General features: G+C 47.6%; 2 protein-coding genes across 2 annotated transcripts in view; both read right to left on the bottom strand.

The window, feature by feature from the left end:
* rabgap1 (RAB GTPase activating protein 1) overlaps window positions 1-15,895 on the bottom strand; it is a 139,608-nt gene that overhangs the window by 43,324 nt on the left and 80,389 nt on the right. The window contains exons 14-17 of the mRNA XM_084160370.1: window positions 3,686-3,799; window positions 2,816-2,890; window positions 2,088-2,213; window positions 1,576-1,719 (exon numbers count right to left, since the gene is read on the bottom strand). Coding sequence (XP_084016496.1) covers window positions 1,576-1,719; window positions 2,088-2,213; window positions 2,816-2,890; window positions 3,686-3,799 — 459 coding nt within the window. The remainder of the gene's footprint in view (window positions 1-1,575; window positions 1,720-2,087; window positions 2,214-2,815; window positions 2,891-3,685; window positions 3,800-15,895) is intronic.
* Window positions 11,567-12,661, bottom strand: LOC311127250 (putative G-protein coupled receptor 21; the record flags this gene model as incomplete). The annotated part of the gene is made up of 1 exon (XM_084159051.1): window positions 11,567-12,661. The coding sequence occupies one exon, from the start codon at window positions 12,659-12,661 to the stop codon at window positions 11,567-11,569; it is 1,095 nt and encodes a 364-aa protein (XP_084015177.1).

Raw genomic sequence — 15,895 nt, 5'->3', positions numbered from 1 at the left:
GTGAGGGTTAGGGAAAGGGGTGGGGGTTAGGGTTAGGAAGAGGGATGAGGGTTAGGGAGAGAGGTGAGGTTAGGGAGAGAGGTGAGGGTTAGGAAGATGGGTGAGTGTTAGAGTTAGGAAGAGGGGTAAGGAAAAGGGTTAGGGTTAGGAAGAGAGGTGAGGGTTAAGGAGAGATGAGGGTTAGGGGGAGGGGTGAGGTTTAGGGGTATGGAGCCGGGTTAGGGGTATGGAAAGGGGTGAGGGGTATGGAAAGGGTAGAGTGTTAGGGAGAGGGGTTAGGGAGGGGAGAGGGTTAGGGAGAGGGGTTAGGGAGGGGAGAGGGGTTAGGGAGGGGAGAGGGTTAGGGAGAGGGTTAGGGAGGGGAGAGGGTTAGGGAGAGGGGTTAGGGAGGGGAGAGGGTTAGGGATGGGGGTTAGGGAGGGGTGAGGGTTAGGGAGAGGGGTTAGGGAGGGGTGAGGGTTAGGGAGAGGGGTGAGGTTAGGGAGGGGAGGGGGTGAGGGTTAGGGAAAGAGGTGATGGTTAGAGATGAAGGTTAGGGTTAGGGTTAGCGGTGAGGGTTAGGGAAAGGGGTTAGGGTTAGCGGTGAGGGTTAGGGAAAGGGGTGGGGGTTAGGGTTAGGAAGAGGGATGAGGGTTAGGGAGAGAGGTGAGGTTAGTGAGAGAGGTGATGGTGAGAAATAGGGGTGAGGGTTAGGAAGATGGGTGAGTGTTAGTTAGGAAGAGGGGTAAGGAAAAGGGTTAGGGTTAGGAAGAGGGGTGAGGGTTAGGGAGAGAGGTGAGGGTTAAGGAGAGATGAGGGTTAGGGGGAGGGGGGAGGTTTAGGGGTATGGAGCCGGGTTAGGGGTATGGAAAGGGTAGAATGTTAGGGAGAGGGGTGAGGGTTAGGGAGAGGGGTTAGGGAGGGGTGAGGGTTAGGGAGGGGGGTGAGGTTTGGGAGGGGTGAGGGTTAGGGAGGGGGGTGAGGTTAGGGAGAGGGGAGGGGCTGAGGGTTAGGGAAAGAGGCGAAAGTTAGGGAGAGAGGTGAGGGTTAAGGGTGAGGGAAAGGGAAAGGAGAAGGGAGAGGGGTGAGGGAAAGAGGTGAAGGTTAGGGAGAGAGGTGAGGGTTAGGGAGGGAGGTGAGGGTTAGGGAGGGGGGTGAGGGTTAGGGAGACGTGTGAGGGTTAGGAGAAGGGAGAGGAGTGAGGGTTAGGAGGTGGGTGAGGGTTAGGAGGTGGGTGAGGGTTAGGAAGAGGGTTGAGGGTTAGGGAGAGGGGTGAGGGTTAGGAAGAGGGGTGAGGGTTAAGGAAAGAGGTGAGGGTTAGGGAGAGAGGTGAAGGTTATGGAGAGGGGTTAGGGAGAGGGTTATGAGAAGGGAGAGGGGTGAGGGTTATGGAGAGAGGTGAGGATTAGGGGTGAGGGTTTGGAAGAGGGGTTAGGGAGAGGGGTGACGTTGGGGTGAGGGTTAAGAGAAGGGAGAGGGGCGAGGGTTAGGAAGAGGGTTAGGGAAATGTGCAAAGGTTAGGGAGAGAGGTGAGGGTTAGGGAGAGGGTTAGGGAGAAGGATGAGGGTATGGGGCTAGGGGGAGATAGATAGCTACCTCACAGAGAAGCAGGTCTATGATGTGGAACACCATGTAGAGGGGGAACTTGGCAGTGAAGAGCGTGAGGAACCACTGAGAGGCGTACATATGAGCCTCCAGACCCACGTTCAGGAAGTGGTTATACAAGTCTGGGATGTACTCCTATTAGAGACACAGAGAGAGAAAGAAAGAAACCGTTACACTACAGTAATCATCAACAGCAGAAGTGTACTCCGGATACACAGAGAGAGAGAAAGAGACAGGAGAAAAATGACTACAGTAACAGTAGGTAGAGAAACACACAAAGTAACACACACAGGCACACACACTCATTTTTACATTTACATTGACATTTTATTAATTTAGCAGACGCTCTTATCCAGAGCGACTTTCAGTAGTGGGTGGATACATTTTTGTACTTTTTCCAGTACTGGTCCCCTGTGGGAATCAAACCCACAACCCTGGCGTTGCAAGCGCCATGCTCTACCAACTGAGCCACACGGGACCCACACGCACACACGTCCTCTCACCTGCATGAGTCGCTCCAGCTGGAAGAACTTGCAGTGTAAATCCTCAAAGTTCTGCTTGAAGAGCTCCCTGAGTCCATAGTCAAACATGATCTTGACCAGGACACTAAAGGCCTGCTCCTCAGGCATCTAGACAGGGGTACAGAGAGAGAATACATACAGTAGGTACATCAGCAATCACAAGCACACACTGGGCTGGGACATATCTGCATCAATGTTTATTGTCCTACACATCTATCTAATTGGAACAGTACTAAAACGATGCATCAGATCTGATTTCATCTTTCAAAAACCTTTCAATTAGATTGAAAAGGAGAGTCATTGTCTTCTCTTGATATCTGACTGTTCACCATAGGCCATCTCGGTACTAAGCCTGAAAGCTCCTTTCTCTGAAATAATAACAGAATAGTTCACTGTCTATTCACTAGGTGTCAGTGTTTCCTTCAGAGAGAGGAGAGAGCTCTGGCACTGTGATGGCTGAGAGGGAGGGAAGGAGACATCTGCCATGAACCTCCTCCAGCCTAGAGCACTCCATCACAGACCTGAGCCCGTGAGGAGAGAGGGAAGGAGAGGGAGAGAGCGAGAGAGAGAGACACACGCACACACGCAGGGACAGAGAGAGAGAGAGAGAGAGAGAGAGAGAGAGAGAGAGAGAGAGAGAGAGAGAGAGAGAGAGAGAAAGAGCATGTCTACATCAGATCCCAGCTCTGCTGTTGTCATGTGTAACTCACGTGCAGCAGCAGCACAGCAGCCAGGAAAGACTGTCCCTGGCAGTAGCCAATCTCCTCATCATACACTGAGTAGGCCTGGGGAGGAGAGAGGAACAGACTCTCAACGTTAGAGACAGGACTGGAGACGAGCTGTTAGTGCTATTGTAAAGTACACGTCTTACAGAACTGTCAACATTGACAGTGACACATTAAGAAAGTCACCCTTGCAGAAATCAAACCCACAATCAAACCCACTGGGCCATTGGATCCACTACAACTCTCCTTTACACAAAGTGAAAATGACCATTGGTCGTAATGAATGACATAATAAACTCCCTGAACTGTAAATGGAGATAGAGAGGGAGGTCTGAGCTGTAGCATTCTGAGCTAGTCTGTAAACCCTGGCTGAAACAGTCAATGCTGAAACACAGCAGCACAATGGATTTTTACATTTACGTCATTTAGCAGACGCTCTTATCCAGAGCGACTTACAAATTGGTGCATTCAACTTATAAGGATCAAGCGTACAGGGAGAGCAGACACACACACAGAAAGCTGTTGAATTATTGAGAAGCATCTGGGGTTAATGTTTTTCTTTATTATTACCTGACTGTGATATTAGTATCTGAACCAAAAACTTTTCTGTTAATAATAATACAGTCTCGATGGTGGAGCGCTTACTGCTCAGCCAAGCATTGCGTTAGCTACAGATTTCTTGGCTCCAGTTTTTGTATTTCTTCGCTTCTTATTCCAACCAATCTTTGAGCGGTTGTGGGGCCTTCCCTCCTAGTAATGTGTTGTAATGCAATGTTTTTACGATTCTGAAGCAAGACCATTTTCCCCTTGGGGATAATTCATCTTTCTTCTTCTACTACTCCCTCCTCTCCTCACCTTGCAGATCTTGTAGAGTGAGTCTTGGCCGTCTCCTCCAGTGTCCTTGAAATAGTCGTGAGCTGGGAAAGTCCTGTTAATGTCTCTGGTGATGGCACTGTCCTGGGGAGACTCCTGGGAGGGTCAGAAAAGAGAAAAAGGAAACGGTCAGTGAAGTCCATGTAGTTACATTTAGATTGGCTGTTCCCCTGGAGTTAGAACTTCCCCAATGAACCACTGATACTGTACATAAAGTCGAGTAAACGCCTAAGGAATCAAACCAGCGGAAGAGTAAGGAAGCAAACAGTACAAAATCCCCCACATCACAATACCAGACCAGTCAACAGACCGTTCTGCTCTGGCTCCACCAGGGGACAGTGTTCTATGGTAAATGCAGCCTCTCAGTCTGTCTCTCTGGGAGAGGAGAGGGGGGATGGGAGGGGAGATGGGGGAGAGGAAAGGCCCCAGAACACAGCGGGGTCCAGAATCATTGGATCCCTTGATAAAGATGAGCAAAAAAATACTAAAATAAACAGACCTATATTGTATGCAAAAAATATATATTTTATACTAGTACAATTGCTCAGAGAAAGAGATTTTGTTTAACAAGTACTGAAAAAAAGAAAGGGGTCAAAATGATTGGATCCCCTGTCTTCAATACTCCAGCACCCTCCCCTTGCGAGGATAACGACGCTGAGCCTTTTTCTCAAATGTTTTATGAGGCTGGAGAACACATTGGGAGGGATCTTAGACCATTCCTCCATACAGAATATTTCCAGATCCTTGATATCCTTCATCTGCGCTTATGGACTGCCCTCTTCAATTCAAACGACAGGTTTTCAATGTGGTTCAAGTCTGGAGACTTGATTGTGTGGGTAATTAACCATTTCTTTGTGGATTTTGATGTGTGCTTGGGGTTGTCTTGCTGGAAGATTCACTTGCAGCCAAGTTTCAGCCTCCTGGCAGAGGCAACCAAAGGTTTCTGGCGAAACTGCGCTACGCCACTGGTTGACACTTGACTAGGGGAGGGGTGAGGGTTGAGGAGGAAGGGTGAGACTTGCCTAGATTAAGGTTGATGTCTGAGTTCATGTTAAGTATAAGAGAAAATGTGGATAACCACGCTAGCTTTGCCCTCATGTGGGTGCTAGCAAGCATAAAAGGTAATGCTAGGTATCAATAGCCAATCCAGCAGAGGCTGGAAGCTATAGTGAGATTTGATTGCCCATGCTCGTATCGCCCAATGGTCCGCCAGCCCACTTTGCTTCCCCCCATTTGAAAATGAATGGCTTTCGATTTTTCATCGCCCCTATTGTGTTCAGTTAAGAGGTACCATGAGGAGGAATCACAAAGTACCTAATATGTATTCCGTACCATTAACTGGCACACTCAGCCTGTCTCTCGGGGTCTCTCCAGTGACTAGCGTGATGTCTCGAGGACAATGCATTGTTTTTTGTGCAGGCAGGTTTGGATGCCACAGTGGCACAAAGAGCTAAATAACTTTTAGAACAGTGTTGCTCCCGGACATATCTATTTACAGAGGAAAAGTGAATGCAAATAACAAAACTTTATTGAAAGTATGTTTGGTATAAATACTATGATGTAAAATTATTATTTTTTTAAATGATGAAATGACACAGACAGGGGTGTGAATGGATCCCATCCTGTCAGTTCAGCTCTGGTTACCAGCCGCTCTCCATGTTATAGTGCTCACCTTACAGTAACACATGTAGTACAAGTCAGATGGCACCTGTCTTATTATGACAGCCAGAGTGGAACCCTGGCGGTAGTGACGTGTTTCCCCGGGATCCCTATTCTGACACGGTAATACACAGAATGGAATTACTGTAATTACAGTACACACGTATGACCAAGGATACACGCCACGCATGGATGCACGCACACAGACACACACAACTCTGCAGCACCCTCTTCAAAGATTAATTACCCCGGGTTCCATTATTGATGCTCTGTTTATCTGGATCAGAACAGCATCTAAATAATGCACACACAGTCACAGTTACTGAGCTGAGCCAGTCAGCCAGTGACTGGGGGGGGCCGATTCAGCATTAGATATCTGGACCAGTATGGCTGACAGTCTAGTCCCCAATATAACAACCTAAGATACGTTTACACAGTTACAGTGAGAGTCACTGGCTGACTAACTGGCTCAGCATGGCACAGAGGAAACAATTCCGCACTAGCTACAGTACCAGGTAGCAGTTACCAGCACCATGTCTGGTCACCAACAGACCACTTTCAATTATCGTGTGGCAGTGTGCACACTCATTTACTCCTCTTCAAGGATATAAAGCATTGCATTGGTAGAAGACATTTGGCAGGCTACACACCAGGGGTCTCCAACCTTTTCTAGCATGAGAGCTACTTTTAAATTATGAAAAATGTTGTGAGCTACTGTTTTTTTTTGCTTTCAAATAGGCACGATGTATTTTTCCTAAATTCAGTTTTCTTGATAATTTTTCTTCCTGTTTTTTTTGTTGTTTTTTTACTCTCGAATTACAATTATTCATAGAGAAACAATGTAATTTGATGTTCTGAGTCCATGTCAATTCTTAAATCACATCAGGAGACAATTTCTTAGGGCATCTTTTTTTGCTTTGCAGGTCTAGCTAGTCATCACAGACATAGCCCTGGGAAGTAGGGGTGCTGATAAATATTTTTTTTACCCCCTCATAAAATTTGTGAACTATGCCTTGATACTCCTCAGCACCTTTATTATGAGGTCAGTTAGACCCATGTATGGTTATACCAATCCCCAGTTTACAAACACCAACTCCATATTGCAACAACTGGACCCAACCGACCAACTCCCTCTCTCCTTCCATCCTAATCTCCATCAAGCTTTCTGTTCCTACTTCCATAGAGGAAGACTGAAACCAAAAGAAAGCAAGCAGGAGAAGAATGGACGGAAGAAAAGAAGAATAAACAAATAACTAAACGGTGAACGGAGCCAGGGTCTAACACTCCACACACACAGACCTCTCCTCTCCTTCTAGCCATCGCACCACACCCTAGAGGTAGTAGGGGGTGGCGAGTGGCTAACATCACTGGTTGTGTCCCAAATGGCACCCTATTCTCTATATAGGGCACTACGTTTGACCAGAGCCCTATGGGGGTCAAAGGTAGTGCACTATATAAGGATATAGGGTGCCATTTGGGATGCAAGCGCTGGACTGAGGCCTGTGAGCCACTGGTCTCCATCACTGATAAGGATCCATGTTTACGTTCGGGAGGGTTATCTCGGGCCCTGAGACACTTTAAAAAGCCCAGTGACATAACACCAATTAGCCTCTGTCCATCTAGAGCCTTTGCGTGAGTGGGGAGAGAAAAACACACTGTGTTTGGTGATGCTCGTGGTTAGTGATGGAGAGAGAGAGAGTGTGTGTGTGTGTGTGTGTGTGTGTGTGTGTGTGTGTGTGAGACTTCCGCAGGAAGCACTGTAACCCGTTCCTCCATTGTTTACAGCTCAGGTTTATTCTGACCCAACACAATGGCTGAAATGGCATTTTGTTTTTCTTACTTGGGGCTGATTATGAGACCTGGAGTGGGGCGATGAAAGCCCTACTCTGGGAAGTATGGTGGGAGAGAGAGAGAGGGAGAGAAAGAGGGGGAGGAAGGGTGGAAGAGAGAGAGAGGGCTCTCCTCCGTCTCCTACTCAGGCCCTGTGTGGGGGAGCAACCTGCCCTCCCCCAGACTGCCACCCTCAGCCCTGAATACAGAGCCCGGCTGGGCAGAGGTGTCTGTGTGTATAGGGTGTGGCACTTCCTTTCCTCTGTACAGCACGGCTAGCTCCTCTGGCTCCAGCTAACAGGCTAACTAACAGGCTAGCAGACTATCGGCTCCAGGCAGGGAGCTAAGAATAACCCACGTATGAAAGAAGCTCTTCTTTAGATGAACTTTGCCTGATTAATATATCAGGACCTTAAAGATTGAAGTTGATCACTGGTATTCTATTTGTGGTAACAAGTTGATAACATACAAGTGTCCATCATGTACAGGGTATGTATTTGTGGTAACTCTAACACACACACACACGCCCATATAGTGTACAAACATCTGTGAGCCCACAAGCACGCACACCTTATCACACACGTCCACGTTTTCTCAAAGCACAAAGCAAAAATAACAAGCAGGAAGTTTGATACATTTAGATAAGATCACATTTATTTGCTCAATGCAGAATAATACACCAGAATATAAATATCTCCAGACAACATGACATCATTACAAGGCTCAAGGTAATGAGTTAGATAACTTGCCTTAAATAACACGGAGAACATGATTATTTGAATGTCCCACAAGATTCAGTTTACCCAGCATTTGTGATGAATGATCAAAACATTGAATAGTGTTCAACCAATGTTCTTTGTGTAAAAAAAAAAAAAAAAACATTAAATAAAAAAAGTCACATTTTCAACCATGTTTTGGGACATTTCAAGGCAAAGGCCTTCTTGTTAATGTGTCCATTCTCCTCTTAATCTGATAAAGAGCTGAGCCACTTAAAACAGTTGGGTCATGAGCTAGCCATTAAGAAAGCCTGCCCTGACAATTTAGAGCATTAGGAAAATACATATGAGAAAATTCAATAAGGACATGTTGGATAAGAGAAGGGAAAACAGTGTGTGTGAGTGAGTGTGTGTGAGAGTGTGTGTGTGTGTATACGTGCACCCTGTGTGCGTGCCTGTGTGTGTGTGTGTGAGTGTGTGAGAGTGAGTGTGTGTGTGTGAGAGTGAGTGAGTGAGTGAGTGAGTGTGTGTGTATACGTGCACCCTGTGTGTGTGTGCCTGTGTGTGTGTAGTCCTCTAGTAAAGCTTGGGCCATAACACTATGTCCCAGATTTGGCATGGACGTTCCCAGCATCACATCAGGTCTTAAAACGTCCTAATATGGCACTGTAGAGAGCAGGTCATCATGGGAGTTTGGGTCCCCGAGATCACTATCCCTTTGATGTTTTCCCACAGGAAATAGAAAGGGACGTACAGTGGCGTTTTGGCATTGAAATTTCCCGAAAACGTACATCAGCCAACTAGCAAAGCAAGAAACCTTTCCCCCAGTTTTGCCCCTTTCTAAAGTACCGTCAACTGACTGCTGGATTGAATAGAGTTCAACTAACTGACACCTGGATGGAGATACTGTCAAATGTTGAACTCATATCTGCCTCAAAAGAAGGACACCTGAATTTTCTTTTAAATACACAATAATATCAGTACATCCATGAAGCTGAAAGCATGGAAAACGGTATAAAAACTTAAGGAATTGTTTAAGAAGTAGAAATCCACCTCATCTGAATACTAAGTGGTCAGTATTTGAAAAAATAAGAGCCAGTTTGAAAGTACAGTAGTAGGAAACCCAATCAATATTTGGCATACTTCCATGAACAACTATATTATTTTAGAGAATTGAGCTGCCTGTCAGTGTCCAACACACCAAAAGAGACCCAACACATCTATAAGAAACCTATACCTTTGCACATCAAACACACTGGCATACAAAACACCCACCCCCACCCCCACACACACACATCCATCCCCAAAGGGCAGAAGAGTCAGGGAGAAAGTCATGTGAACGCAATAAAACGGTGAACTATGTGTGACGACTCTGGCAGAAACCATATTATTACCAGAATATCACTAACAGTCCAAGAACATCACATGGTCAATAGACAGAAACAAATTTACATTTATTGTTTCAATAAACAGTGGTAAAATGTAAAAAAAAAAATAATAATACATCCACAATAAATGTGTCTGTGTGATATAGGCCTATGTGTTTTGTCGGTCTTCAATAAAACTGACAAAATGGAGGAACAATGACCGTATTGCACTGTGCCCTTTGACCGCGTGAAGACAGTCTCCAAAAGCATTTGTACTTTAGACAATAGTTTGAATTGTCAGCTTTCTTATTCAAATCACCTAATCAAATAAATACAGTAGGCAAAACATGCATAAGACTATGTACAAATTTGAAATGTAACCTTGGACCCTTAGCCTATGTCCAGATGAACAGCACTGGATTAATTGTAGAGGCAGCATAACAATACACTAGTCCAACTCAATGTCTGTCCATACCGTCATCACGGCAAAATTCCTAACATGAAAACTTCCATCAAAAAAAGTTAATCACCCTAAATTACACTTTATTTTTCTCTACATCTCTCATTCTATCTCGTCCTTCTTCAAATATACCAAATCGAATAACTACTCAACTTTTGTCAACTAAGAAATTAAAGCTACTAATTATATTGTATATTTGCTCCCAAATGGAGGAATAGGCTACCATAAGCAGAGAGAGAAAAGTGTCAAGAAGCCAAAGCCTGTGAAAAGTCTAATAAATATCTAGTAACATTCGACCAAAAACAGTTGAACACTGAGATCTTCATTTCTATCTGTTTCATTGTACTGTATAGTAATGCAGCCCTACAAGTTATTGCGTTACAGTCTGCTTACAGCTGCATCTCAAATGGCACCCTATTCCCTATATAGTACACTACTTTTGACCAGAGCCCTATTGGCTCTGGTCAAAAGTAGTGCACTATATAGTGAATAGGGTGCCAATTGGGACATACCCAAAAGGTGGAGGGTGGTCGATAGACAGACAAGACCTTTACGATTGGCCAGAGGCAGATGTTCCTCAGCTAACAACAGCTCACAGCTTTCTAAACATTCACCATCAACATTCACTTTCATTAACCCATGGCCAAACTATACCAACGCCGTCACGTCACCATAACGTCTCCGTAACGCGAGCCGCAGTTTAACAACTCACGATTATCTATGAGACATGCTATACAGCATGCAAAAGCAGCACGTCTGTGAAGCGAGGCTCGCTTGAAGCGGCGTCGTTTTAGGCTTCGAGTCTATTTTCCAGGGCAGCGAGAGCGTTGCAGAGACGTAGATGCACAGAAACAAGCATATAATATCAGAGATAAATTCTCCTCATAAGTGAACTGGAACGTACTGTCTGTAATGTAGTTTGGTTACAGAGTCAGACAGGCTCTGATGATAAGGAAGCTTGTTGAAACAAAAGTCATCCAGTCAATGATTACTCTGATCCCTCAGTAGTAAACTAATCCTGGTGTTTGAACCTCTAAACAAAGTGGTTCTCTCTTTCTCTGCCCGTACCTCTGCCTCAGAACAACCCAGATATAAATAAATTATGGAGTACTTGCTTCTCTTCAGAGTCTGAGCTTGCTGCACCCTTCAGCACACAATATTGTAAATATTTTGTTTCCTTGTTTTAATAAAAACCACAAGGGAAAACATTTAAAGAAGTTGTTATTGGCAGCTCCCCTCAGCTCAGCATAAGAAAGCAGTTTTAAAGTGTTTTGCAGTTTTTTAAACTATGTGAGTACTTTGTTGCATTTAATACACTGTAGTCATGGCACAAATACACATTGTTTCACAAACTGCTAGGAAGATACACAGAGTCTTGAACATATTTTTTTCCATAAGAACATGTGTTTTTGGCAAGTACTGTCAGAAGGGAGGTGTTCAATCAACTGACACTCCATCCACGGCCAAACGCTGAAACAACGTAGCCATAGCTCTGTCATACGTAACTGGAGTCAAAGGTTAGGGTACTGTAATTCCACGTCCCTATTCTGACTCTCACTCCCCCTCCCTGTTCTACCTCTCTCATGGCTGAGGATAGGCTATACTTCCCATGCGGGGCTCAAAGCTCTCAGGCCCTGGAGGCAATCCTGTCAGAGTCAGCTGTGGCCAGGAACGCAACCATCCAACAAACCTCCAACTGTCTGGAAACAACCATAGCAACACAACTCCCTGTGAAGCCTGTTCCCTTTAGCTCAGCATCAACATGGGACACGCTTAGTGCTTTAGCAACACACCACTCTGACTCGCCCGCCACACGGGTCTCTATAAAGTCCTACACATGGCATGTGGAGCGTGTGCAGACCGGCCCCTGTCCGTGCCCCGGCCCAGGGCCAAAAGGATTCTTACTGTCCACCCTCTGCACGCAGAACGAACAGAGACGTTTTAAACCTTTCCGGAAGGCGCTGTTGGTTAGACTATAGATCAGACAGTTACAGAAGCTGTTGCTGATAGCCAGCCAGGTGGTGAGGAACGAGGCGGCGGGGTGACGGTAGATTCCAGCGCTCTCCAGCAAGAAGTACAGGATGTAGGGAAGCCAGAGGAGGTAGAAGACGCTGGTGATGCGAAACAGCACCATGGCGTAGCGTTTGTCCGTGCACGCCGGCGCATGCTGCGGCTGGCCGTCCTGTCCCAGAGAGCCCTCCTGTGGTCCGAAGCGGGCGCGGCGCTCGCTGATCTCCCTCGTGTGCTGCCGGCAGATACGGAAGATGTTGGCGTAGGTGAAGCAGACCGTCATGGCGGCCGGCACGTAGAGCAGCGCCACGATGAACCACGTGAAGAGCGGCTTTGTCCCCCACTCCACAGCACACCACTTCACCACGTCGCCGTGGTAGCCAGGCTTCCCCCAGCCGAAGAAGGAGGGCAGGAAGACGAGGGCGGAGTAGAGCCAGATGAGGAGGATGCACACGCGGATCCGGCACGGTGTCACCAGTGTCGGGTACGACAGCGGCCGTGTTATTGCCATGTAGCGGTCCACGCTAACGCACGCCAGTGACGCCATCGAAACGCTCTTCAACACAGAAACCATGTAACCAAACACCTTACAGGTGAGCTCTTCGTCCAGGCCTTTCAGGTGGTGCAGGAGGGACAGGGAGGGGATGAGGCAGCTGACCCCGACTAACAAGTCTGCGTAGGCCATGGTCTGGATGAAGGCGCTGGTGGTGTGGTGGTGGAGCAGTGGAGCACAGTGGAAGACAAAGATCACCACCAGGTTGCCAGAGATGATGAGAACGGTGAGGAGCAAGATGATGGCCACCTCTAAAAGACAGGTGTTGAAGATCTGGGAGTAGCCCATGTCTAGGAGGCAGAACGGAGGGCTGCTCTGGTTCAGGAGCTCAAGGTCCGGCAGGTCCAAGGAAGAGTTCATCATCTTGCAGCCAGGGAGCCTTCTGAAAGCCCCTGGTCTGAAACCAGATCCAGAGACAGAGGACTGGAACTTGGCTGGGGATGGTCAATGGCTGGTCCAAGTCCTAGCTCAGTAGCAGACCAGGCTGGTGCCCCAAAGAGAGGAGCTGTGTACCCTCTGCCATGTCAGCAGCAATGTGAGGCCCTCACCCACGATCAGGGACTAGGGTGTCCCCCAGGGCACCCCTCACTGCACAGACACAGAGGAGTCACACACAAAGAAGAACACAGATAGAGGACAAATACTCTGGCAGGCTCTCATCCTACCCCTTGTTCTCTCCTCTGAAAAGACCCAGCGCTGTGCCTGTTGCTATCAGAACGGTCAAACAAGTTTCATCATCTCGGCTTACTAAATTATAATACCTGTTTGTTTCATTCAAATGCAGGCACAAGTTCCCCAATATCTCAGGTGATATAGAGTCCGATGTTTCAAGAGACTGTTGTGTCCTCTCCTTCAGTCTTTTCCTCCAAACACGGACAGATCAGACGGATAGCGTCAAAGAGTCGAAACCACCCACTCTGCTAATCTTCACAGGAACTTCAGCAGAAAGGAGAAAAGCAAGGAAATTCTCATCCACTCTTCTCACTCGGTCTCTCTCACTCTGGGAACAGAGAGTATAAATGTTAAATGTAAATGATTGCAGATGAAGGAGTAGCCTCAAGCAGGTGATTGGCATTTCAAACAGAGTCCAGTTCTCCTCAGAGGCAGCAGCGGCGTATGGAGTGGAAATGAGAGAGCAGGAGCAGGCATACCGATGCAGAAACCCAGTCTCTCTCTCTCTCTTCTGTGGAGTTGATTCAGCCTTGTTTCTTTCGCTCTGTCTCTCTCTCGTGCGCTCTGTCTCTCTCTCTCGCGCTCTGTCTTTTTCTCACGCGCTCTGTCTCTCTCTCTCTCTCTCTCTCTTGCGTTCTGTCTCTCGGTCTCTGTCTGTCTCTCACGTGGTCTCAGTCGGTCTCTCACGTGGTCTCAGTCGGTCTCTCACGTGGTCTCCGTCGGTCTCTCACGTGGTCTCCGTCGGTCTCTCACGTGGTCTCCGGCGGTCTCCGTCTCTCGGTCTCCGTCTCTCTCGCCGTCCCTCTCTCTCTCTCGCCGTCCCTCTCTCTCTCTCGCCGTCCCTCTCACGCGGTCTCCGTCCCTCTCACGCGGTCTCCGTCCCTCTCACGCGGTCTCCGTCCCTCTCACGCGGTCTCCGTCCCTCTCACGCGGTCTCCGTCTCTCTCACGCGGTCTCCGTCTCTCTCACGCGGTCTCCGTCTCTCTCACGCGGTCTCCGTCTCTCTCTCACGCGGTCTCCGTCTCTCTCTCACTCGGTCTCCGTCTCTCTCTCACTCGGTCTCCGTCTCTCTCTCACTCGGTCTCCGTCTCTCTCTCACTCGGTCTCCGTCTCTCTCTCACTCGGTCTCCGTCTCTCTCTCACTCGGTCTCCGTCTCTCTCTCACTCGGTCTCCGTCTCTCTCTCGGTTTCTGTCTCTTTCTCTCCCTCCCTCCCTCCCTCCCTCTCTCACTCGGTCTCCGTCTCTCTCTCACTCGGTCTCCGTCTCTCTCTCACTCGGTCTCCGTCTCTCTCTCGGTTTCTGTCTCTTTCTCTCCCTCCCTCCCTCCCTCTCTCACTCGGTTTCTGTCTCTCTCTGTCTCTCTGCAGCAGGCAGGGCTGAGACAGTCCTCCCCCTGTTCTAACTCCAGCCAGTAAGCAGCTCCAGGAGCGCGAGTCTCCCTTGTCCCTCCCATGACTGGCTGGCTGGCTGGCTGCACACAGCATACCCCTACCGCCACTCCACTATCTCACTCCAACACACACACTCTCTCTCTCCTTGAACTCACACACACCACCTCTCTCTCATATACACACATCATTATTTAACACTCACTGTCTTATCCATACACACGTAGTTAGTGCATTATGGTCATACCAGTCTGTGTTAAAAATGCCCAAAATGCCCATTTCTATCTATATCAATTTTTTCCAGACACACATTCAGGCTGCATACCAAATGTGTGTGGACACCTGCTCGTCAAACATCTCAATCCAAAATCATGGGCATTAATATGGAATTAGTCCCCCCTTCGCTGCTATAACAGCCTCCACTCTTCTGGGAAGGCTTTCCACTAGATGCTTCCATTCAGCCACAAGAGCATTAGTGAGGTCGGGCACTGATGTTGGGCGATTAGGCCTGGCTCGCAGTCGGCATTCCAATGCATCCCAAAGGTGTTCAATGGGGTTGAAGTCAAGGCTCTGTGCAGGCCAGTCAAGTTCTTCCACACCGATCTCAACAAACCATTTCTGTATGGACCTCGCTTTGTGCACGGGGGCATTGCCATGATGAAACAGGAAAGGGCCTTCCCCAAACGCTTGCCACAAAGTTGGAAGCAAAGAATTGTCTAGAATGACATTGTATGCTGTAGCGTTAAGATTTCCCTTCACAGGAACTAAGGGGCCTAGCCTGAACCATGAAAAACAGCCCCAGACCATTATTCCTCCTAAACCAAACTTTACAGTTGGCACTATACATTGGGCCAGGTAGCATTCTTAAAGCATCCGCAAACCCAGATTTGTCCTTCGGACTGCCAGATGGTGAAGCGTGATTCATCACTCCAGAGAACGCGTTTCCACTGCTCCAGAGTCCAATGGCGGCGAGCTTTACACCACTAGGCTTGAGTGCGGCTTCTCGGCCATGGAAACCCATTTCATGAAGCTCCGGACAAACAGTTATTGTGCTGACGTTGCTTCCAGAGGCAGTTTGGAACTCGGTAGTGACACACGCTACGCGCTTCAGCGGTCCCATTATGTGAGCTTTTGTGGCCTACCACTTCGCGGCTGAGCCGTTGTTGCTCCTAGACTTTTCCACTTCACAATAACAGCACTTACAGTTGACCGGGGCAGCACTAGCAGGGCTGAAATTTGCTGAACTGACTTGTTGGAAAGGTGGCATCCTATGACGGTGCCACGTTGAAAGTCACTGAGCTCTTCAGTAAGGCCATTCTACTGCCAATGTTTGTCACATGGCTGTGTGCTCGATTTTATACACCTGTCAGCAACGGGTGTGGCTGAAATAGCCAAATCCACTAATTTGAAGGGGTGTCCACATACTTTTGCATATATAGTGTATATACCCAAATTTGACTTCTAATGGTTTTGATAAGATATGTTCCTGTCTTTAGCCCTAGAGGTGTTAATATTGGGTCATTTGTGCACTCCTAT

The sequence above is a fragment of the Coregonus lavaretus genome, assembly GCF_964263955.1.
Source record: "Coregonus lavaretus genome assembly, chromosome: 4".
NCBI lineage: Eukaryota > Metazoa > Chordata > Actinopteri > Salmoniformes > Salmonidae > Coregonus > Coregonus lavaretus.
Note: the sequence above shows the minus strand (reverse complement) of the source record. Positions and strands in the feature narration are given on the sequence as shown.